Source organism: Populus alba, chromosome 1 (genome assembly GCF_005239225.2).
Source record: "Populus alba chromosome 1, ASM523922v2, whole genome shotgun sequence".
Taxonomy (NCBI): Eukaryota; Viridiplantae; Streptophyta; class Magnoliopsida; order Malpighiales; family Salicaceae; genus Populus; species Populus alba.
Window position 1 is genome coordinate 31,029,065 of NC_133284.1, and position 23,079 is coordinate 31,052,143.

Genomic DNA, 23,079 nt, shown 5'->3' on the forward strand with positions numbered 1-23,079 from the left:
TTTGACTATATTATTAAGTGGTGTTTGACAATATAATAGAGATTGTGTTTTTAAAATATTATTTTTTAAAAATACATTAAATTAATATATTTTTTATATTTTAAAATTAATTCTTAATAATAGCATATAAAAATATAAATAAAAAATATATATATTTAAAAAAACAGTTCAAATAGTAAAGAAAAATTGACCAATGCACTGAGTTGCGGATTCCAAGTACCCATTTAAATCCACTTCAATAACCGCCACACCCCTTTAACCGGTAACTCCACTCCTTGAGTTTCAACACCAAACCGGTCATGCACCTTATCTATACTCATCGACCAAACTAGTCTCCCTTCATTTATACAAAGTTCAAAAATTTGACTCGCATCTCAATGTAATTTGATGTGAATTTCAATGTCGTTTCATTTCCTTTCTTGTCATGGACTAAATAAATTTAAATAAATTCATTACAAATTCCTACGCTCTTCATTTCATTTCAATTTCAATTTCAATTTCTGAACGTTACAGCTTACACCCTCCGCTCCCCCTCCGTCTCCCCCTAAGCAAAACCGAAACTGAAACAAAAACTAAAGACACCCTCTCTTGTTTCACAGATTACATCGATGGAGGTAGCAGCTAAGTGCTGCCTGTCTCTAGTAACATATCCTTTCCCTTCAAAAAGACATGCTGTTTCGGCTCTCAAATCTTTCTATTTTGATCGATTATGAAGTGAATCAATTTTATTATGCATTTCTCTTAATTTTTAAGCTACCAAGAGCTGTCTCTTGCTTCAAATTTTATTAATCGGTAAGTTAATTGCTAGTCAATTATTTTAGCTTACAGAGTTGTTAGATTATTTGATACTTTTAGATAATGGGGAGATTTTATTCTGGTCTGTTCAATACAGCTGTGAGATTCTCGATTCCACTGTAATAAAAGTCCTCATCTTGATAATCAGAATCTTTGCTTTTTGTTAGTTTTAGGTTATAGGTTAGGTTGTGTTTAGATCTGTAATTGATTCTATTCATTTCGTTGCTATCATCAATCTTGTTGCTTTTAGTTTAGTATGGTTTCCTTTTCTTTCTCTGATTTGTCTTTGTTAATTTTTGTTATATATGAATCCTTTTAATATTCGACCACGTTTGTTATAAACAGATAGATTTTAGTCCTAATAATATACAAGATGAAGAAGACTCAAAAGCTTTCTCTTCCTCCCTTTCTTATTTTTTTGTTTAATTTATTTCTGGTCAGACACCATCTATGCGGTGAGTCTAGCGCTGTGGAGTAGCTTGTGTTTTTTAGGTTTGTGAGGAGTGGAGAACTTCATTCCATTGAAGGACTCGTGGGTCTTAAATTTTGTTCAATACTGGGAAAAAGGGCTTTTTTTCTTTTATAAATCTTTATATTGTCTCCTTATTTAGCTCATGTTATGATGTGCCTTTTGTTTTTTTATAATAGATGGAGTCGAGTAAGGTGAGTTTTGGATTTTGAGTGAATCTGAGTGATGTTATTTTGTTTGAACTTCAGGTGATTGAAGCATGTGCGGTGGTCCCGAGCAATCTCCTAAATCATCATCGACTTCAACTCCATCTACTGTAGAAGCCACACCTATTTACCAAAGATATGGATTTTCTAAGTGTAGAAACAGAAGATACTTTCTCTAGCTTACTTGAACTTGCTGCTAACAACGATGCTGAAGGCTTTAAGAGATTTATAAAGCGGGATGCTTCCTCTATTAATGAGACTGGTTTTTGGTATGTCCGCCAGAAAGGGTCGAAGATGATTGTTCTTGACCATAGAACTCCACTTATGGTTGCTGCTACGTATGGCAGCCTTGATGTTCTCAAGCTTATTCTGGATCATACTAAGGTTGACGTGAATCTGTCTTGTGGAAAGGAAAAAACTACTGCTCTTCATTGTGCTTCTTCTGGTGGATCTATCAATGTAGTTGATGTGGTTAAGGTGCTGTTATCAGCAGGAGCAGATCCCAACTGCCTCGATGTCAATGGAGATCGCCCTGGTGATGTTATTGTTGTTCCTCCAAAGCTACAGAGCATGAAAGTCGCTCTTGAAGAGCTTCTCTCAAAAACTGATTCCGATGGTTCTGTTGCGGAGCATGATTTTAATGGCTCTGTTGGTGTTAGCAATTTACGGGTCTCAATTAGCAACTCCAACTTTAGCTCACCAACTCTTTCTTCATCACCAGAAAATGGTTCACCACCTTCTCCTTCTGTGTTGATTTATTCTCCAAGGGCCTCAAAGTTTAATAATCTGCCTGGCAGCTCTACACCAGAGAAGAAAGAATACCCTATTGATCCATCTCTTCCTGACATAAAGAACAGCATCTATGCAACTGATGAGTTCCGCATGTTCTCTTTTAAGGTTCGCCCATGTTCTCGTGCATACTCCCATGACTGGACTGAATGTCCATTTGTTCACCCAGGAGAGAATGCACGCAGAAGAGATCCACGAAAGTTCCACTACAGCTGTGTGCCCTGCCCTGATTTTCGTAAAGGTGCCTGTAGGCGTGGGGACATGTGTGAATATGCACATGGGGTTTTTGAGTGCTGGCTTCACCCAGCTCAATATCGAACTCGGCTTTGCAAAGATGGCACAAGCTGCAACCGACAAGTCTGCTTTTTTGCCCACACGCCTGAGGAGCTCCGGCCCTTGTATGTTTCTACAGGATCTGCTATTCCTTCACCTCGATCATCTCAATCTGCAGCCAGTGTAATGGACATGGCTGCTGCTCTGAGTCTTTTGCCTGGTTCCCCATCATCAGTCTCTGCAATGTCCCCTACCCCATTCAACCAACCCATGTCTCCAGCAAATGGCATTTCTCACTCGTCCATGGCTTGGCCACAACCTAATGTGCCAACACTTCATCTTTCAGGAAGCAACTTTCAATCCAGCCGCTTGAGATCATCCTTTAGTGCCCGGGATATCCCACCTGAGGACTTCAATTTGTTGCCAGATTTTGATTCCCCACAACAGATATTAAATGATTTAACATGTTTCTCGCAGTCTCAGAACAATTCTGCTTCTTTCAATCGTTCTGGGTGGTCTAAAACACTAAATCCTTCAAATCTTGAAGAACTGTTCACTGCGGAAATGTCTTCTCCTAGGTTTGCTGATCAAGCAGCTGCTGTTTTCTCTCCAACGCATAAATCAGCTTATCTCAATCAGTTGCAACAGCAGCAGAGTATGTTATCACCCATCAACACAAGTGCGTTCTCCCCAAAAAATGTTGAGCACCATCTACTGCACTCTGCATTTGGTGCTGGATCCCCTGGAAGGATGTCGCCAAGAAGCATGGAGCCTATCTCTCCAAGGGGATCTCGATTATCTACTCTTGCTCAGCGAGAGAAGCAGCAGCAACAGCTACGAAGTCTAAGCTCAAGGGATCTGGGATCCAACAACCCTGTGGCGCATCATGTCGGGTCGCCAGTAAATTCTTGGTCTAAATGGGGATCCCCTAATGGAAAATTAGACTGGTCAGTTAATGGAGATGAATTGTTGGGCCGGCTACGTAGATCCTCGTCCTTTGAGCTTGGAAACAATGGTGAGGAGCCTGACCTGTCCTGGGTCCAATCTCTAGTCAAGGAATCGCCTCCTGAGGTGCTTAAAGAAAAGCCTGCAATTCAAGTACCTGGTGCTGCACCGTCACCTGATGTGGCAGTGGGATTGAGTTCAAATTCTCAAATTAATCCTGTTTTAGAATCTTGGCTTGAGCAGATGCAAATTGATAAGAAGCAACAGTCAGTAGTCTAGTCAAAACAATTTGGTTTTTACTCATCAGGGTAGGATGAAAGTAATTTCACCGAGGTACATATTTTTATTGGATTTTTGGCTGGTGGGGGTCTGGGGAAGCTAAGAAGATAAATGGTAGTAGAAATTCGGCAAGAGGGGTGGCGGTAAAGAATTGGCAAGAACTGTCAGGGAAATCATTCAATTTTTGTACCATTTTATTGTTTAAATCAAACTCTTGGAATGTTGAAGGCATCTCTGGGCTGTGTTAAGGAAAAGCCAGTGCAGGTTCTCTTCCGTTCAATATATCTGATCAGGACAATTTTTTTGCTTTTGCTTACTTCTCAACTGATCAAGGTTGCAGAAGGCTACATGTTTCATCTTGCCATGAAATTATGAGCTTTGTATCCGTTTAATGGTTCACTGTCTTAGTATTTGCGTGTTTGTGGATGGAGGAGGGTGAGCTGAAGGAAGTTTTGTCAGGAGCTCTCCCATGTATTTTGGATGTGTTTCATTTAAGAATTTTGCATTATCGTGGAAGGATAGGGGTGATGGAGACGGGGAGGATTGTGTTCTTCGAAAATGTTAAATCTGAATTATAGTAATTATCTCCGTACCTTTACTGTTCAGATTCCTTCGAATTTTTATTGTGTTAGTGCTTGCACCATCTGTGTAGCTGCATGACTTTGATTTTTTGCGGGATTTAATAAAGAATGGCAATTCATGAAGCGGTGGAAACTTCTAGTGGATGTTTTTGGATTCTATACGGCGAAGATAATCAAATGCGAGAGCAAAGTCTTAATTGGAGAAATCCTTTTTAATCTTTTGATTTTAATGTTTAAGTTTTTAATTTGAGGTTATAAAATAATTAAAAATATATATATTAATATTGATATTTTTTAATTTAAGTATTATAAATTTAATTATTATTATTATATTATAAAATAAATAATATTTTATATAAATTCATCTTATAAGGTTTATAATATTTATGGTTTTTTTAAGTATGTAATAAAATTAGGTAAATGGGATCACAATTAAATTCTGTAAATGTTATATTATTATGAGATATTTTTTTAATTGATATAATGTCATTAAATAATATTAAATACTAGTTTTTTTAAATAAAATACAATTAAAGAAAATTAATTTTTTTATTAGGTCGGATCCGGTTTAATATATTTAAATTCAGACTGGATCCGGTCCAACCATTAAAAATGAATAAGTTGAATTGTGAAAATTGAGTTTTTAATTCACTTTACACTTTCACTTAACAACGTATAAAGTGAATAGTGTAAAGTGAATTACAATGAATAAAATAGAATTAAAAACTCACTTGCATAGTTATGTAGAGTGAATTATAATTCACTCCGCATTGTTAAAAAGTAAAAAGTAAACAGTGTAAAGTGAATTATTCACTTTAAAGATAGACCGCGGGTAAAAGTAGTAATTTCATAGTCGGAACACGGGTAAAAATAGCAATTTTTTGCTTTTATTAAACTTGAAGCATAGTCGCAAGTATTGTGGTTTCACCAAAAAACTAAAACTCTAATTTTTAACTTAATAAAATATCAATATCTATTATATACAATTAACCTCCCTCGTAATGCCAAACAGGCACTAACTCAATGGATGGATAATAATATTACTCTTGGTTCTATAACTGATTTCTTTTCTTTCCCATTGTTTTAATCTTAGTGGATATATTTTTATTTTATTTTATTAGAAAATGTTTGGGTCTGCTCGCGTAATTGTGCCCTTGTGGGAGGATCTCTTAAAAAACAAATCTTGATGGAGTCCTGGACTTTTGCCCATCAATATGTAAGGCCCTTCATCATTGATGGTGCCATTTGACTATCAAATTCGGGGTGTTCTCTGGGATGGTTATATATATATATATTTGAAAAGAGTGATAAAAAATAAAAAAATAGATAAAATATTTAAAAAACCTGAAAAAAAAATTAAATTCAGTCCTAGTATTTTGAGTTTGTACTTACATGATCGTTAATTTCAGGGTTCGTAAGATTAGTTAAGGTATATATAAGCTATTCAAACATTCACGTTAATAATTAAAATAAAATCGGTTGATTTAATTTATGATTTAGAGAGTTTTTTAGACAATTCTTTTTGCTAGTCAAGCTAACTTTTTTTCTTTTTAATCAACTTACAATACTCAAATTCATTTTAAATTTCTATATACTTACCTATTTGTGGTTTTTTTTTTTCATAGAGCTTTTGGTTTTCAGCTCACCCTTTTGTTACCGCTTTTACTTTTGCTCGGTGATCTATACTTTCGGTACAACTCCAATTTCTTTAAGACAACATATCCTTTTTTCTTTTTTTTTTAAAGTTTTTTTTGCTCATCATTATGATTTAATTGAAACTTCATGGTCCATTCGAAACTATTTACCTTTTATAAACTGTTCGCTTTTTTTTTTCCTTGCACGTTTCGTCTTGGGGCATCGATGCTGTGTTGGTTAGTTTTGTTAAGTTGTTTCATACTTTTGAATTCTTCTAATAAGTTTTTGGCTCATCGTTGATTCTTGGTGTTTCCACACCATTTAAGTTGTCAATTTTTTTCCTTGGTATATTGTGCTGTTTTTTTTTTTTTTGGGAATTTTTGTATCTACTTTTCCCATTGCAAAATGCTTATCACTTTTTATATAAAAAAGGAATTTGTTGTCTTGATTATTTTTTCTTTGATTAACGTGGGTGTCCGAGCCAATTTACGTGCACCTCGACTAATTTCACGGGTCATAAAGTTAATGACCATGTAAGCTTTTAGTGACTATCATATTGACAACCACAGAGCTCGAACTTGAAACTACAAAGAGAGCAAATTCCTTGATCTCAAACTCCTTGATTATATTACTATTGGGTTACCTACTAGATTGTTACTTGGTTATTGTTTCTCATTTGTATCATGATGTTAGGTTCAAAGTTTTTGTCTCCTTATTATTGATTCTTATTGTTTCACACCATAATTTATGTCATTTATGTTTTCTTTCTTATTTAATCCTAAGATGCAGTTTTTTTTATCCTTTTTTTTTTTTTTCATTGAGATGCATTATTTTAGTAAGATGATGAAGTTAGCAATCGATTGGCTCCTTTTACCAATGACTCTGTCTTCACGTCTCTGGATGAAAATATCATCCATGGGCTTATAGATAAGCTTAACAACACAAATGAACTAACAAAACTCTTTCGCTCAGCGAATGAAAGGGTTCATAGAGGAATTGTCCGTAATTATAAACTTCGATTAATTGGACCACGAGATAATGACTCTAGAAAATATGATGATCCTGTATCAAGTGATATTGGTGGTCGAGGATATTGGTGTAATTCTTCAGAACATGATATAATCGTTAAGAGCTGCTCCGGCTCCTTACAAAGAACATCCAAGTTACATCCTAAAAATATTTATGGCCTTGCAATGCCAGCTTTGTTTCGTTTTGGAGAGGATGAGTTTCATTGCAATATCCCACTTGCAGAACAAACTCTAATTGATCTTAGAACAGACACATATCAAGGCATGTATGAATCTGTTCTTAAAAGAGGCCCTAGATGCATGATCAATAACTATCATGATGCCATGGCGATTTGCAGACATTATGATAATTCAGATCTTTTTATCACATTCACTTGCAATGTCAATTTGCCTGAAATTCAAATAAAGCTTAGTGTGTTTGGTATTGTGGTAACTATTGTAGTTGTGGCTTGAAAAACGTTGTTTTATAAAAAGTACTTTTAGTTGAGATTGGTTTGAAAAAATTGATATTTGGTTAAAACTGTGGTTGAACAAAAAATAGTTTAATGTGTTTGGTTAAAAATGCTTTTGAAATTGAGGTTATATATATATATTGATGGTTTTTAATTTAAATATTGTAGATTTAATTATTGTTATTACATCATAAAATAAATAATATTTTATATAAAATATTTTTTATTGTTCCATTAAACTATCTACAATTCCATCACGTATGAAATACATCCGACAAGGACTAAAGTTTTTACAAATTTCTTAAGAGCGCAACAACACCAGGTAAAATATAATCATGAACAAAATTAAGATTGCGATCAATTTCTGTAAATGCGGCGTCATCAAGCGATCTCCGTCTAATTTATATAGTCATTGAATAATGTTTAACACTAGTTTTTTAAATAAAACATAATTAAAAATAAAAAATATTTTTATTTTATTTTATTGGATCGGACCTGGTTCAATACATTTTTAGCATTGAACCGAATCGGTTCGGCCGGAACAATGGAGCATTGTTCTTGAGTTTTTTCATCACAAGAAGCAACAACGAGCTGCTTCTTGTAACCTGTGGCTATGTCACAGTTAAAGATAAGACCCACTATTGTAAAATTATAATAAGAGCTTTGTCAAACAATAATAATTATGGCTGCGGGTTAATCTCACCCGCAATAACAATACCAAACGGTCACTAAAAAGCATTCGGCCGGAACAATGGAGCATGACTCCAATGTTCTTGAGTTTTTTCATCACAAGAAGCAGCAATGAGCTGCTTCTTGTAGCCTGTGGCTATGCCACAGTTAAAAATGGAATCCACTATTGTAAAATTATGATAAGAACTTTATCAAACAATAATAATTATGGCTGTGGATTAACCTTACTCGCAGTCACAATGCCAAACAACCACTAAAAAGCATACTTCTTATAAGACTGAAGACAAGCTTGATATCGTGAGAGATGACAGGTGTCAAATGTATGTTCAAAGAGAAAATCAAGATGAAATAAAAGCAAATCGTAACTGTCATTTTATATGCCCTTGTGAAGCTGTCTGGAGGCCCTGGCAATTCCCTATTCATTCTAGAACACCAGCTGTTGATCGTCTTCAGGTCCGCCTCCCACTTCATCAAAATATTGTTTTTCCTGGTCATCAATCTTTGCCATCAGTTCTTAGAAGACCTGGGTTTGATCGGACAATGCTCACTGAATGGTTTCAAATGAATATTAATGATCCATCTGCGATGCAAATCAGAGAAAATGGACTAGCAGGAAAAAAAAAGGTTTTAATTGAGGCCGCATGACGTATACCCATCCTGCTGCTGTAGAACTTTACTTTCTTAGAATGCTTTTAAACCATGTTAAAGGGGCAACAAGTTTTGAGGACTTGAGAAAAGTTTCGGGGGTTGTTTATCCATCATTTCAACTTGCTTGGAGATGACAAGGAATGGGCTGATGCTTTTTGCGAAGCCATTTTGACTGCTACATCCCCACAAATTAGACAACCTTTTGTCAGTGTAATCCTATTCTATCAAGTTGCTGTTCCTTTGGCTTTATTCTCACACTTGTAGCATTCAATGCATGACGGCATTCTCATTCGTGTTAGATCTTCCTAGGGCATGCCAAATCTTCGGTTGTCTGATGATGAACTTAAAAATTATGTTTTATATGAGCTTAAACACCTTTTTAATGTTGCCGCCACAACTCTTAAGGATCACAAATTGCCAATGCCAGATGGTCGATTATTATATGAGATCAAGAATGGACGGTTAAGAGAAGAGCTAATCTATGATATAAATGATCTGCAAGAACAACATTCCATCTCCTATCCAAGCCTTAATAAATGTCAGAAACAAGCTTATGAATATGTTGTTAACTCTATTCTTTCTAAACAAGAAGTTTTGGCTTTTGTCCATGGGCACAGAGGTACTGGCAGAACCATTTTATGGCACACATTAATCAATAGAATAAGGTCTGAAGGCTTGGTTGTGCTTCTAATCATGTGGGATTGCTTCTTTGCTTTTACCTGGGGTCGTAGCGCTCATTCAAGGTTTAAAAACTCCACTCTCAACCATCTAGGTGGTGGCCCAGTGATAAGAATTTGGGATCAAGATGTTTGCTCTCTCTATGGTCTCAGGTTCGAGTCCTGTTGTTTCTCATATGATGACCATTAAAGGCATACATGATCGTTAATTTTAAGACCCGTGGGATTAGTCGAGGTGTGCGCAAGCTGACCTGAACACCCACTTTAAACTAAAAAAAAAAAAAAAAACTCCACTCTCATTTATGTCACTTCCTCATGCATCTAGCACGGCTAATTGAAATGACATCTTTAATTGTCTGGGATGAGGCTTCTATGAACAATAAATGTTGCATTGAAGCCTTGGATCGCTCATTAAAAGATGTTCTTACAAGCAGCATAAATGCTCATTTAGTTAAACCATTTGGTGGGAAATCTGTTTTTTCAGGGGGTGATTTCCGTCGACTCTTACCTGTTATTCCTGGCGGTACAATGGAGGAAATCATTAATGCTTCTCTTTCCAGATCTTTACTCTGGCCACATTTCAAGATTTTCACTATTAACGAGAATACGAGACTTTCATCGAATGGCCTATCTATCGAGGACAGAGACAATCTAATGAAATTTTCGCAAAGGATTCTTTTAATCTAATGAAATTTTCTCAAAGAATATGAGACTCTGTTTGCACAACATCAAGTGAAAGCGACAATGTTGATCTTTTATACCCATCAGAGTTCACAGATATCCTGATACAGCTGTTGGTCATGAGGCGGCCATAGATCTCAAATAAGATCTTAAAGCTACTGCTATTGATTCTCTCACACCCACTGTTCCTGGATATTCTTTCAAACTCACAGATTTCGCACCTGTTCTGGCAAAAGGAAAAGGATCGCGTCTCTTAACAGGTTTACCATCAACTTTTTCTTTTAAAAAGAAATCCTCACCTCCTTTTTTTTAATGCATAAGAAATTACCCTTCGCCTTTATACAAAACATTATCCTTTGCCATCAACAAATTTCTTATCTTAATACATATTTTCAACTTTAGATGTTTCTGATACCTTGGTATGATAAAAATCTGTAATATTATAGCATAAAGCATGCCTTATAAAACCATTCCTTTTGCTTTCTTACAGCATTGTAATCATTTCGTATCTTAATACATCTTCAACTTTTGATGTTTTACGTGCATTCAATTTCTTTTTATCATTTTAATTTGCAACCTTTCATATCTTTATTTTTTCCTCCCAGGAAAGCCAAACCTATGCGGAACAGCTGCATCTGTTTGGTATTTTAATCCAGGCAACCCTGAGATTTTGCCATACCGGCCATCATTAGTTAGTCTTCCTCATATTTCTTTTACTTTACGCTTTCATTTCCTATGTTTTTTTTGTTTTTTTTTTTCCTTTTATAAACTGTTGCATAATTGTTCAAACTTTCATACAACTTTGGGCAAATTCCAGTTGAGGTCCATGTTCCAGCATCAACAAATGCAATTAATTCACTTGACGAAACCTAAAAAGGTTGGAAAAAATGGGAAATGAAGCTCGAAAATTTGGATGTTTAAAGATAGAATTATGGGTGTAAACATAATAAATAATTTGTGGTGTTGTGGTGAAAATGATGAAAATTAGATTTTTAGGAATTAATTTGTGGTGTTGTGGTTAATAATAATTTAACAACATAGAAATGGGGATAAGGTTGGTATAAATAAAAGTTGAGAATTTAGATTAAATTATATAAATGAGTGTGTAGGTATGTATGAGAATTAAATATATGTTTGGAATATATGAGTAATTATGCTTTACATGTATGGAAGTGGAGGAAAATATTTTAGAGATAAAATTACACTTGGGTAGTTGGTAACTAGTGGTGTTTGATAAGCCAAAATGACTGGTAATTGATACTTATAAAAGATTTTATTTGATAAACATGGAGACTCTCGGATGTTTAAATCAATAATTTTTTATAGAAAAAAAATACAATGATATTTTAGAGATAGACTCTGAAAATATACATGCTGAAAGTATTAAGAATAAACAAATTATGAATATTGAGTTTGAAGAATTCATAATGTATATATAACCTATAAGCCTTGTTTTTTTGCGGAAAGGAAGGATTAAAGTGTAATTTTATTTTTGTGATATTTCAAGCTATATTCTACCCAAAATAACACCTATTAAATTAGTATAAAATATTGAGGGACTAGCGTGGGTCCTGAAAATATTTTCAAGGGAGTGTTGAGCTCGGGTATGATGCCCAAGTACATTAGAGATGAAAAATAAGTCTAGAAGCGCTGCCTGAACCCAAAAACGTTGGGCTCGGGCATGGTAACTCGAGCCCAGGGGGTGCTCGAGTGCACACCCAACATGGGCTCAGACTTTTTGCTTGAGCCCATTTTCCTCAGATGTTGGGCTTGGGTTACCAAGTCCAAACATATTTACTTTGAGTCCATGCTATATGTTGGGTCATGCTTGGCAGTCTGAGCACAATCAAATGTTTTTTATTTTTAAAAAATTTTTGAAGTATTTTTTTATTCATGAAATTTGTATCCATAGTAGAACAAACTTAATTTTCGAAAGAGCAAAGCCCTTCTCATTTGTCAATATGTAGTGGGCAACTAAACGTGGGTCTGATTTATGTAGACAAAGATACAAACGTGTGGCAGGATTAACTGCAGAAAGGAGTGTATTGAAGCGAAACGGAATCACACAAACAAACAAATAGTAGACAAAAGACAAAAAGGTATACAAGGACAAAACAATGTCACTGCAACACGCAAATTCCTGAGGTTTACATTGTCCTATGACAACAATCGCCCTCTGAGAAAGCGCCATGGTCCAGTTCCAGTTCCCATCCTGCAAGATTAGTGGCAATTCCATGTCAATCAGCTTGTAGCATCAAAGAATCAATGAACTATCATAATAAAGACTGCTACATTCCTGAACATTTTTTCTTTTTCATAAATTGTTTGGTTTTCTGTTTCAGTTTTGGATGTTTCCAGATACCATAAATCGTTGAAATCAAGCGAATTTTGCAGGTTTGGGTCTGAAAGATTATCACATGGACAACCAGTAAAATCGTTTTGGTCCATCTAATTATCGTGATTTCACTATGAAGAAAAAGAAAGTGGAATGTCATTTGGTATTAACAAGCAGCATTACCTCCATACGCCGGCAAATGTGCGTAGCCCCATGAAGATGGTCAAGGCAACCCAAATTCCAACAAATCCACCGGTTTTAGAGAGAACAAAAATGGCTGCAATGCTTGCTGTGGCCACTAGAACCTGAAGAGAAAAGAAATTAAACAAGGAAATTTCATCGGAGAAGAATTAATTAGAAAGATTGAAGTCACAATAGATTATTCTTTTATTTATGGAATGAACAATGGCCGATAAACTTACCATGGAATATGAAGAGTATGCAAAATCAGATGCTCCAAAGTTTACACCATCAAAGACAAAAGCTATCGAGTTGATGGGTTGTGTACCAGCAACAAACTGATGGGTGGATAGAGCAAGAGATCAGTCTAACTTCAAAAAAAGAAACAAGAAAAAGAGAATTTTACAAATCAATTTGAATGGGAATTACCGGAATGCCGATGGCTATGATACGAAGAACATTAGGATCTTTTGAAAAAACTACATCACCAAAGTGCAGGGCAAGTCCAACAACCACAGCTAGCCCAAGACCAAGAATAAAACTCATCTGCACAACACCACCAGTCACAATTTAAGAAGCCTGTGGTTATTTTTAGAGGAAAAGGAAAACCAAAAGATGGGAGGATGTATCAATACAGATGTTATTGGCGTACCTGTAACACTCGGGTGGCAGCAGTTGTTGCCTTTTGGTAGTCCTTTTCAGCAAATGCACAAGCAATGATTGCCTATAGACAGTATATGTTTGAAGAAAAACTGGAAATTAGACAGTATATGTTTTCTGAAAACAGACTACGAGAAGGGGGCTGAGTGTTCTTAAGAGTTAAGAAAATGTGACATGTTTTGAATGATAACCTGTTAAAAGTATGATTGCAGCTCCTACCAGAAAAGTCCTTACGGTGTTTTTACAGTATGATTAACAGGAAAGGCACTGACAGGGTCTAAAATTGAACACTAATAATCATAAACCAGGAGCAAAAAATCCCTGCAGGGTATTTTTACCTGTCCGGCAACAGCCAAGCCATCTGCAAGAAGTGATGATGTCAACCAAACTTGTAAGCAGATCTGGAAGGCAGCCATAGTTGTTGAACCCAGTCGTGCAGCCCTTGATGCTGCCAGGGTCACACAGATTGTGGCCGCTATAACTCGCGCTAACAACAGAAAACCTGCTTCCGGCAGAGATATGAAGTTAGAGAAAATGCATTGATCGCGTGTTCAAAACTTTCTTACCAAGGCAGCAAATTAATTATAATCTAACTACAAGCAATGACAAGAAGGAAAATCTTCAAAACAGTGATCAGAGCAAGAGTGCTTAAGCCCCTCACCATTTTTGAGGAACCGACTAAATTGCAAATCTTTCACACTTGGGGGCAAAAGATCAATTTTCTTCATCAACCTCCACAAGAGGATCACTAAAATCAAGTACCTATAGGGATTACGAGGAATGAAAACAAAATTCATAAACACGAGTCCTTTGAAAACTAATCGTTGTAAACATTGAACACCATATTAACTGCACACATGGAAGAATACTAGTACTTACTGGGAAAGGACGTGAGCAATAGCAGCACCACTGACACCCCAGCGACAGACGAAGATAAATATCGGGTCTAAGATGATATTTGTTAAATCTCCTATAACTGTGGTAGACGAAAAGAACCAAAGAAAGAGTTAGTGGAGTCCCAAAATCTCAGGCAGGAAAGTTGGATTTATGTCCACAAACAGAATGACGATATTTGTTAAATCTCCTATAAATGTGTATGTTTAATATATATGTTAGATTTCACATTGGTCAGAAATATAGAATGGATCTGCTGAGCATTAAGACATTGCTTATGAAGAGTGGGAATGGATGAAAAGAAGCTGAAACTAAAACGAAATGTCTCTCACCAGTGGCGTATAAAGGGGTTTTTGTGTCTTTAAAGCCTCGAAAGACTCCTTGCATTGCCAATGACAAAAGAACTGCAGGAGAACCTAGAGCTCTCAATGTCAAGTACTTCCTTGCAGGGTTTAACATCGCCGAACCCTATCGAATAAAAATGATAGCACCGTCACTTCTCTAATGAATAAAAGCAGCAGAAATGAACAGATGCAGAGTAACAGAAATAATACTAGTGAGGAGACTGAAACTGAAGGCACTTACAGATTTCACACCCATAATATGCAGGAGAGGTTTTGCCCCAAATATGAGGAATATAGCCTGCACTAGACCAAGAATTCCACCAACAATCAATGCTGTCGACGCTGAGGGGACATGTCGCCTCTCGTTCTTTTGTTTGGGATTTACACTTTTTGTGTCAGTATGAGTGGAAGACCTGCTTGTGATTGTCTTGCAATCTTATGAAGAAAACACCAACACTATTTATGCTAGTATGATACGATAATGGTTTTCAAGCTGTCTTTTCAGAAAATTTTAGAATACGGACACATGTTCTAGAATGCAATGCTATAACATGGGATAATGGCAGATGATCAATGAGAACGAGAGAGTTTGTGTACCATCCTCCGACAGTGAATCTTTATTTTCGATGTTCTTTTCGTTGTTTGTGGCTGAGCCCTTCTCTAAGCTCTCAAGCATTTCATCATTAGGAACTGATTCTTTCGCTTCACCACTTTTCGAATCTTTCTTCAAGTCCTCTGCCTTCTCTGCTTCAATTTTGGTATTTCTGTGAACTGTATCTTCCTCAGCAACAAAAGAAGTCGTTATACTAACCAGAGGGAATATGGTGACTTTTGAGGCCTGATTAAATATGGCAATAGCAACTCCTACCGCAGCTATTTCCACTGGACCTGTGCAAAATAAAAATTAAAATCATCTTGAGTGTCGGATCTATTCCCTTGTTGGTGTGTTGCATTAAGCAACAAGATACAGCCGATAGAGTAGAACTGAATAACAATTTGATCATGATCAGTAGGATATTAATCTAGATTATAACAAGTTTTCCTGTCAGGAAAGCTGAGGCAAATGCCACTGCAATTATTTTTTTGGATAAACAAATAGATACTGTAATTGATTGTGGAGTAATAAGGGCACTGCATTAGGAAAGTGTTCTTGGGGGATTCCAGGTACACTAAAGCTACTAAACAGTCATTTTGAGATTTTATAGATTTCCACCATGTTGGTTTCGTTGTGCATGTGCAGCATGAGAGAGTTGCTTTGGTAAAGATCACCAAGTACCTAAACCAGATTCACTTCTTTTATTAAATTTTCACCATCTTACAACCTTGATGGCAGGATATATAGTTTTAAAAGCTACACAGCAAGAATTGTATTGTCAAAATGCTGCCATTTCGCAATTAAATTCTGCAGCTAGCTGACCGGACAATCATAGGACATGAGAACAAACCTAGACGGCCAATGAAGGCTGTGTCAATCAGGGAGGCAACGGGATCAGCAGCTAAAGCCATTGCTGCAGGCAATGCAATCCTTATGATCTCCGAACCAAGTTCATCCTTCTTGAATAGTCTGAAAATGGAACCAACTTTAGCTCATAGAACATAAAGTTTCTCTTCACTTGTCTAGAAGAAGAAAACATACAGCCTTAAGTTCCCTCTTAGCAGATAAATAGGGAAATCATACAGAAAAGCAAAAAAAAAAATAAAATAAAAATAAAACCTTGCATGGGACTAAATTAAATTATACCTTGCATCTCTAAAGAAAACAGAGAGTGGTATCTTCGGCTTTCTCAGGCCAGCTGGCTGCGAAGCACTTTCCTCAGACATGGTATTGAAACCTTAAGTTGTAATTGAATGTTACTCCAAGTGTGAAACTTTTCTAGCTCAGCTAAGCTATGTCTGGATGACAACAAAACAATTCAAGTCTTCACAAGCTAAGTTCCTATAACCTGCAGAATGCATGGCATAACAGTGGATCATGATTACGGACAATGTTATAAACCCAGCGAGCAATAATGCTCAAGTGCTCAAGTAAGTTCAGAAACCAACCTCGTTTTCTACTACGATATGACAATGGATAAATGCAAGAGTGATTATAGGTATACGAAAAACTAATGGTACTTGTATAGTATAAACCGGGCCCTTATATATATATATAATTCAATTGGGCCGGAAACATATTGTCCACTTTATATTTTTTAAAATTTTTTTGCACCAAAATTATGCCATTGAATTATTACGCGTTGGCTGGTATTTTCTAAATTCTGGACGGTGCGATGATCATAAAAACAAGGTTTATGCTGTTTTGATCTAAAATCTTATTAATCAACTTAATTTTGACCTAAAACATCTAGAAATAAGTCTAAACACATTGAAAAACTCATAAATGACCTTTTAAAAAAAAATCATAAGAACTCGAAAAAAATTCTTCTCCAGCTCAGATTTGGTTTTTAAAGCAATTTCAAAGTGAAAAACCATCTAAGTTGAACCCCTCTCACCAAATAGAACATTTTGATACCTACATTAACAATTTTGATGGTCAAAATCGATATTAATACTACTTTTCTCTCTCTATCATTGAGATTCAACGTCCCCCCAAGAACTAATAAATAAGAAAAATGAACTTTTGCATTAAATTAAAATGAAAAACTATTGAGGGATCGAACAAGTATAATTTGTAAAGTTGACTAAAGAAAACTTTTTTGAAAGAATCAGCCATTTATGGTGCTTTTCTTACTTTGATAATTTATCTTTCAATTTTATCCTTAATTAATAAATTTGATTCAATTCAATTGTCCTTTGATTTTTGTTAAAAAAAGAATGCAATCATGTAAAATAAAAGTTTGAGAACCATAATAAAAAAAAGTAAATCCACAGTAAAATATAAGAAGATGAACATTGCAAGTGTGCATAATTGATGATGTTTTAAAATTTAATATGTTCAGGAATGAAAGCTTGATTGTTTTGATAGTAGATGATCACATGTTCATGCAATATTCCATCCTTAGAAATTAGAAGAATAGGGGATTTAACATATATTTTTAAGCAAAAACTAATTAAATTTAAAATTTATATAAATTTATAACTAATTTGTGTTTTTTTTTAAAAAAATTTAATGAGATAGAATAAAAATGGTGAGGTTTCATCTTGAAAGTTTAAGTAGTTTAAAAACAAATTTATACATTTTTCATTTACAAGAAAAAGTTTAGTAATCTCTAGGTTCATATGTTATTGAATCGGTTATTGTAATTAGTACAATTCATCAATCTCTAAGAGGATCGCCTTCAAGTTTTAGGCAAGAATATAGTTGAAAAAACATGTATCATTTATTTCAAAATAAAATGTCAGTAGCCTAATAAAAGAAACTAATATTAAAGCTAGGTATAGCAAATATCATGAGAGCCTATATGAAAATTATGCTACTTTATTTTGTTTTAATTTTATCTTTATTAATAATTTGAGAATATTACTGAATTAATCTTGTTAGATAATAATATAAATTATATTTTAACATTTCATTTATCAAATTAAGTTTTTAAATTGATATGATTTTGTAACTTGAAATATAAAATGCTTTTTACTTGAAAATATATAATAAAAAATAATATAAATTATATTTTATATTCTTATTTAATAACTTAAATTTTTAGATTTATATAATATAATTATTTTACTGGGCAAACAAGTTATGTAGAATTCAAAGAAATCCATTAAAAATTGGGGTTTATTAGAGAAGAGAAAGGTACTTTCTAAGCATCTCAGCACAAGCCGATTGAAAACATATTTTTTATGAAAAGCAAACCCAGATATCTCAGGCTCAGGCTTTTTATTACTTACCATAACTTTATTTGAGACATTATTGAAAAGCTCCTATATACGACCCAGTTTCAAACGTGTTTCTATTATACCTCGTGGTGTTTTAACATGGTGGTTAAAATATTATTTATCTAAATTTATTTTTTTTTGTTTAAAATTGATTTTTTTAAATATTTTAAAATCATTTTGATGTGTTAATGTAAGAAAAAATTTAAAATAAAAAATATTTTAATATATTTTTAAGTAAAATTTTTTTTTAAAAATAACTACTAACATAATAACAAACAGACTTTAAATAGCTTACTTTTAAATTTAATTTTTGATTTTTTAATAAGGCTTTTAAGTGTTTTTGTAAACTCTTATTAAATAACCTTCTTTTTCAAGTGTTTTTCTAATGTATTTTTTTAACTAGGTATGAAGAAAGTCATCTTTGTTACTTTTTTTTTTGGGTAACAAAGAGTAAAATTGAAACTTTTAAGAACTATAGGAGTGATAATAAAATTTTAAACTATGTGAATAGAAATGAAACATTGACATCAGAGAGCTGCCCTATAGTGACAGTATCGTAATGTTTTCCAAGGGGTCGGCCAGTCCGTACTTGACAAGTGGCAGAAAATAAACATCCTCGCAGTTAGATTAGAACACACCATGCCCAGTCACAACTTTGTCTAGTACTATCATTGCATAAGAGCCTTTCGAGCCTAGGTTGGGCCATAACCCATTAGCCACATGCACCCTTTAAGTTATAATTTTGGATAAATGGAACCACGTTAACTTTTTTTTTTTTTTTTTTTATTTTAACTTTGCTTTGAATGGGTTGTGACTTGAAGGATGGGTAGGATTTTTTCATATTATTTACCAGAAAATGTCTGTGAATGTCACTTACATTGAGAAACAAGGATGAATTTCGTTAAAGAAAGTAAAAAAAAAAAAGGGTTTGAATATGCTTGATTTATCTGGTAAGTAAAGCAATGATCTTGATTTAATTTTTATTACAGGTCGAGTTTCAAATTAAATTAGAAGGGAATTTACTAGATTTATCTAGTTTGATTTTCTTTTAAAAGAGTTTTTTAACTTGTGTTTTTTCAATTTTTTTTAAAATAATGGCGTTTTGGATTAACTCGATCAACTTAAATTAATTTATTTAACTTATGATTCGAGACTTCAGCGAGTGAGGTGAATAGCTTTGTTTTCAATAGACTTATTTGTGGCCTCATCCTGATTCAATTCTAGGGAAAATAAGTAAATAATTTCCAACGTTTTTTTAACGGAGCTTATGCTAGAAACGTGAAGTGCATAGAAGCATTGATATTAATACAAAATTACTAAATCTCGATGAAGAATTCAAGACATAACTGAAGGAAATGAAAAAAAAAAAAAATAATAATATATATTTAGCTTACCTTTGCTATCGGTAGCGTAACTACTGTGCAAGGCTAGCTCCTTTCCACCAGCTTCTGCAAAGCTTTTTCTACCAACCTCCTGAGGATCGCAAGGCAGATACTCACTCTCCAGTCCCCTTTCATACACACTTTTCCAATTAGCGAGAGTGATCGAGGCACAAAACTTTCGTCCAATTCTAGTCAGAAAATGACACGTTCCTAATGAAAAACTAAATAGTTAATTAAGACCTCATTAAGATGAATCAAAGAAAGAAAATTTTAAGCTATATATTACGTTGATGATGAAAAAAGAAAATTGCAACTAATTCACTTAAATCATCGAATCGAGAATTTATATAGACTTGGGGGTAACAATTTCTGGCTTCCAGAAAGGTGGAATTCCACTACCTGTGTAATCCAGCTCTCTAACCTTATTGTCTAACTTTTTGCTAAAACATTTAGTGCTTTTAGAGTGTAACGTGAGAGCTTTTTCGCAGATCGTGGTCCGCGTAGGATCCCAATTCCGCATGCTTACAATTTTAGATTACATGACCTGATGACTATCGCCAGTTGCAGAAAATGGGAATTCTGTTGTATAGAAAGAGTAGCGTTATGGAGATATACGGGGAGAAAAAAAGGATCAAAATATATCACAGTCAAATAAATTATTACGTATTTCATTTTCCTCTAATTGTTTAAAAAATATTTCTTTCCATTACATGCATTCTCTTAAATGGCACAGATCTGGAATCTTCTCACTAAACCCTAGGTACATGCCGAGTCTAGATGCCTGTGGGTTTATTGAGTTGTCAGACCCATTATTCTTGGACCCAACAAAACACTGAGCCTAGACGTCCCCTAATAGATTAAAAATATTTTCTCCTAATGAGATCGTAAATCAAAAATATTTTTTTTTTTATCTTGGTGGGATCGTAGATCAGATATATTTTATTTTAATGGAACATGACAACCTTTCCCTTACAAAGAAAAAAGAAGCACCTAAGGGTATATAAAAGGAGGAAACAAAGAAATTTTTTTTCTTTGCTTTAACAATGAGAATTCAATCTTAATAGATAAATCCTTACTAAAAGGGATAATTCATTTTTCTTAAACTGATTATAATTTAATCATTAGAGTCTCCAAATAGATAAAAGGAGATATTTTTTAGCTAACGATGATGATTTATCTATGCTTTCACCATAGAAGGTTGAGTTAGATTGTTAAAATCAGGAGATTAATGACTTTATCTCGGGCCTAGGCCTGGCCTTCAAGCCCATGGAATAAGACATGACCTCATTATTGGCGTCGTCTGTGGAAAAATAATCAAAAAGCTATCGACCGCTCCTCTAAAAACCAGAATGTTGTCATCCCTAATTACCACTGGATTTGGAGCCTTGAAGCTTTGAAAGATTTTCAACGGGTACCAACGAGATGTCGGTTCAAATCGTATAACTTTAGAAGTTATTGCAAATCAGTGGCTCCATTGCCATTATCATCATTAATTACTATCGAAGTTGGAGCTTCGAGGTTTTGGAAAGCCTTTAATGGCTACCAATAAAATGAGTTCAATCCATGCAACTTCAAAAGCTATTGTTAACCAAGGACTCCGGCCAAGCTTGCGGATTTGACAGGGTAGATGATCCCTAAATAGAGAGGTTATCTTCTCTTTCGCCAATCATATCTTCATAATAACCGAAGGAACTATGTTTATCTAGGAAGATTTCTTTTGACGACTGCCTAGAAAACCTATATTGGAGAAACACAATTCCCTTTCCTCTTTAAATCCTAAAGCTAGATAAAAATGTATTGTGGTCAATAATTAAAAATGTAAGTTTCTTGTGTATGAATAACCGAAGGAACTATTTTTATCTAGGAAGATTTCTTTTGACGACTACTTAGAAAACCTTTATTGGAGAAACACAATTCCCTTTCCTTTTTAGGGCCCTAAAGCTAGATATAAATGTATTGTGGTCAATGACTAAAAATGTAAGTTTCTTGTATATGAATTATATTGTTTAAAATAACAAAGGCTTTATACTATCCATGTCTCAAATCTTCCAAAGATGGGATGTATTTACTTTTCTTAGTGCAATAACACATTTACTTTAGAAGTAACAAATGTCTTTCTAGTGTTATGACACAATTTATCTTAGAAGAGATTGACATGTTCTTTCTAGTGGAATCGCAGCTATCTCCAAGGATGGGATAAACATTGCATCAACAACTGGGATGGATAAGTTCTCCCTATCATATATTCTAAAGATGGGATGAATTTACTCTCTCTAAAGTGATAACACATTTACTTTGAAAGTAACGAACGTTTCTCTAGTGTTACAACACATTTTATCATGGAAGGGATTGCCATGATCTTCATAGTGTGATTATACCTTTCTTCAAGGATAAGATAAACATTACATCAGCAATTAAGATGGATATGTTTTCCCTATCAAATATTCCAAAGATGAGATGAATTTACTCTCTCTAGAGTGATAACACATTTAATTTGGAAGTAACAAACATCACCTTAGTGCTACAACATGGTTTACCTAAAAAGGGATTGCCATGTTCTCCCAGATGCGATCACACCTTTCCCCCTATGTTGGGATAGATGCTGCATCAACAATGAGGATTAATATGCTGCATCAAATCTTTAAAAAATAAGATGAATTTACTCTCCTTAGTGATATAACATATTTACTTTGAAAGTAACAAATATCTTTTTAGTGCTACGATATAATTTATCTTATAATGGATTGACATGTTTTCCCGAGTGCAATTGCACCCTCCTTCAAATACATGATGAACGTTGATCAAACAAAGAATTTTATGTTCCCTTGGGAACAATACCTATAAGGCCTTATACGAACCAAAATTAAAATCATTTGACACCACTCCCTACTAGGAGGCTTTTTAATGGTCCACAATGAATACACCCAAAATAATTAGTGGACATCTGTAAATGACATCTCTTATTGTTTCTAAAAAGATAAAGCCCTTATAAATCTAGCTAAGGTTAGATTGTTCATTGTCTATACCCAGAAATGCTTCATTAAGTATGGGTGTTGGACTTAAAAATACTCTATTAAGTATGGGTGATGGACATAAAAACACCTTGTTAAGTGTGGGTGTTTGACTCAAATAAAAACTTACAGAGGGACTAAAATTCATGAAAATCAACAAAAGAACAAAGAGCTGTATTATAAAAGTGCGATGTATACAAAATAATAAAACATACATACATAGAAAGAGAGAGGGGGGGTTTAAAGATCTAGCCTAGGATTCTCGAAGAGATATCTTACCCTCTTAGCCATAACAACACTCACTAG

General features: G+C 34.4%; 2 protein-coding genes across 3 annotated transcripts; one reads left to right on the plus strand and one right to left on the minus strand.

Annotated features, from left to right (window-relative positions):
• The first annotated feature begins 468 nt into the window (after nt 1-468).
• Nucleotides 469-4,361, plus strand: LOC118047049 (zinc finger CCCH domain-containing protein 30). Its single transcript, XM_035056209.2, has 2 exons — nt 469-792; nt 1,513-4,361. Exon 2 carries the CDS (start codon nt 1,609-1,611, stop codon nt 3,754-3,756), a length of 2,148 nt encoding a protein of 715 aa, XP_034912100.1. The 5' UTR covers nt 469-792; nt 1,513-1,608; the 3' UTR covers nt 3,757-4,361.
• A 7,713-nt stretch (nt 4,362-12,074) lies between these two features.
• Nucleotides 12,075-20,070, minus strand: LOC118047052 (protein DETOXIFICATION 43). 2 transcript variants are annotated; one of them, XM_035056211.2, is made up of 14 exons: nt 19,775-20,070; nt 16,303-16,504; nt 16,007-16,125; nt 15,159-15,449; nt 14,803-14,996; nt 14,550-14,685; nt 14,203-14,299; nt 13,985-14,085; nt 13,662-13,825; nt 13,316-13,387; nt 13,093-13,209; nt 12,906-13,001; nt 12,667-12,788; nt 12,075-12,360 (listed from the first exon to the last, which is right to left on the minus strand). In XM_035056211.2, the coding sequence occupies exons 2-14, from the start codon at nt 16,380-16,382 to the stop codon at nt 12,306-12,308; spliced, it is 1,644 nt and encodes a 547-aa protein (XP_034912102.1). In that variant the 5' UTR covers nt 16,383-16,504; nt 19,775-20,070; the 3' UTR covers nt 12,075-12,305. The 2 variants fall into 2 exon arrangements, with proteins under 2 accessions (XP_034912102.1, XP_034912103.1); XM_035056212.2 differs by lacking the exon at nt 19,775-20,070 and adding an exon at nt 16,605-16,661.
• Nucleotides 20,071-23,079: the final 3,009 nt, after the last annotated feature.

Coding starts and splice junctions, on each gene's coding strand:
- LOC118047052 (XM_035056211.2), bottom strand. CDS start 16,382: ATGTCTGAGGAAAGTGCTTCGCAGCCAGCTGGCCTGAGAAAGCCGAAG. Junction 14,086..14,202: donor ATTGCTCACGTCCTTTCCCA/GTAAGTACTAGT, acceptor TAATCCCTATAG/GTACTTGATTTTAGTGATCC. Junction 12,361..12,666: donor ACATTTGCCGGCGTATGGAG/GTAATGCTGCTT, acceptor CTAATCTTGCAG/GATGGGAACTGGAACTGGAC.
- LOC118047049 (XM_035056209.2), top strand. CDS start 1,609: ATGGATTTTCTAAGTGTAGAAACAGAAGATACTTTCTCTAGCTTACTT.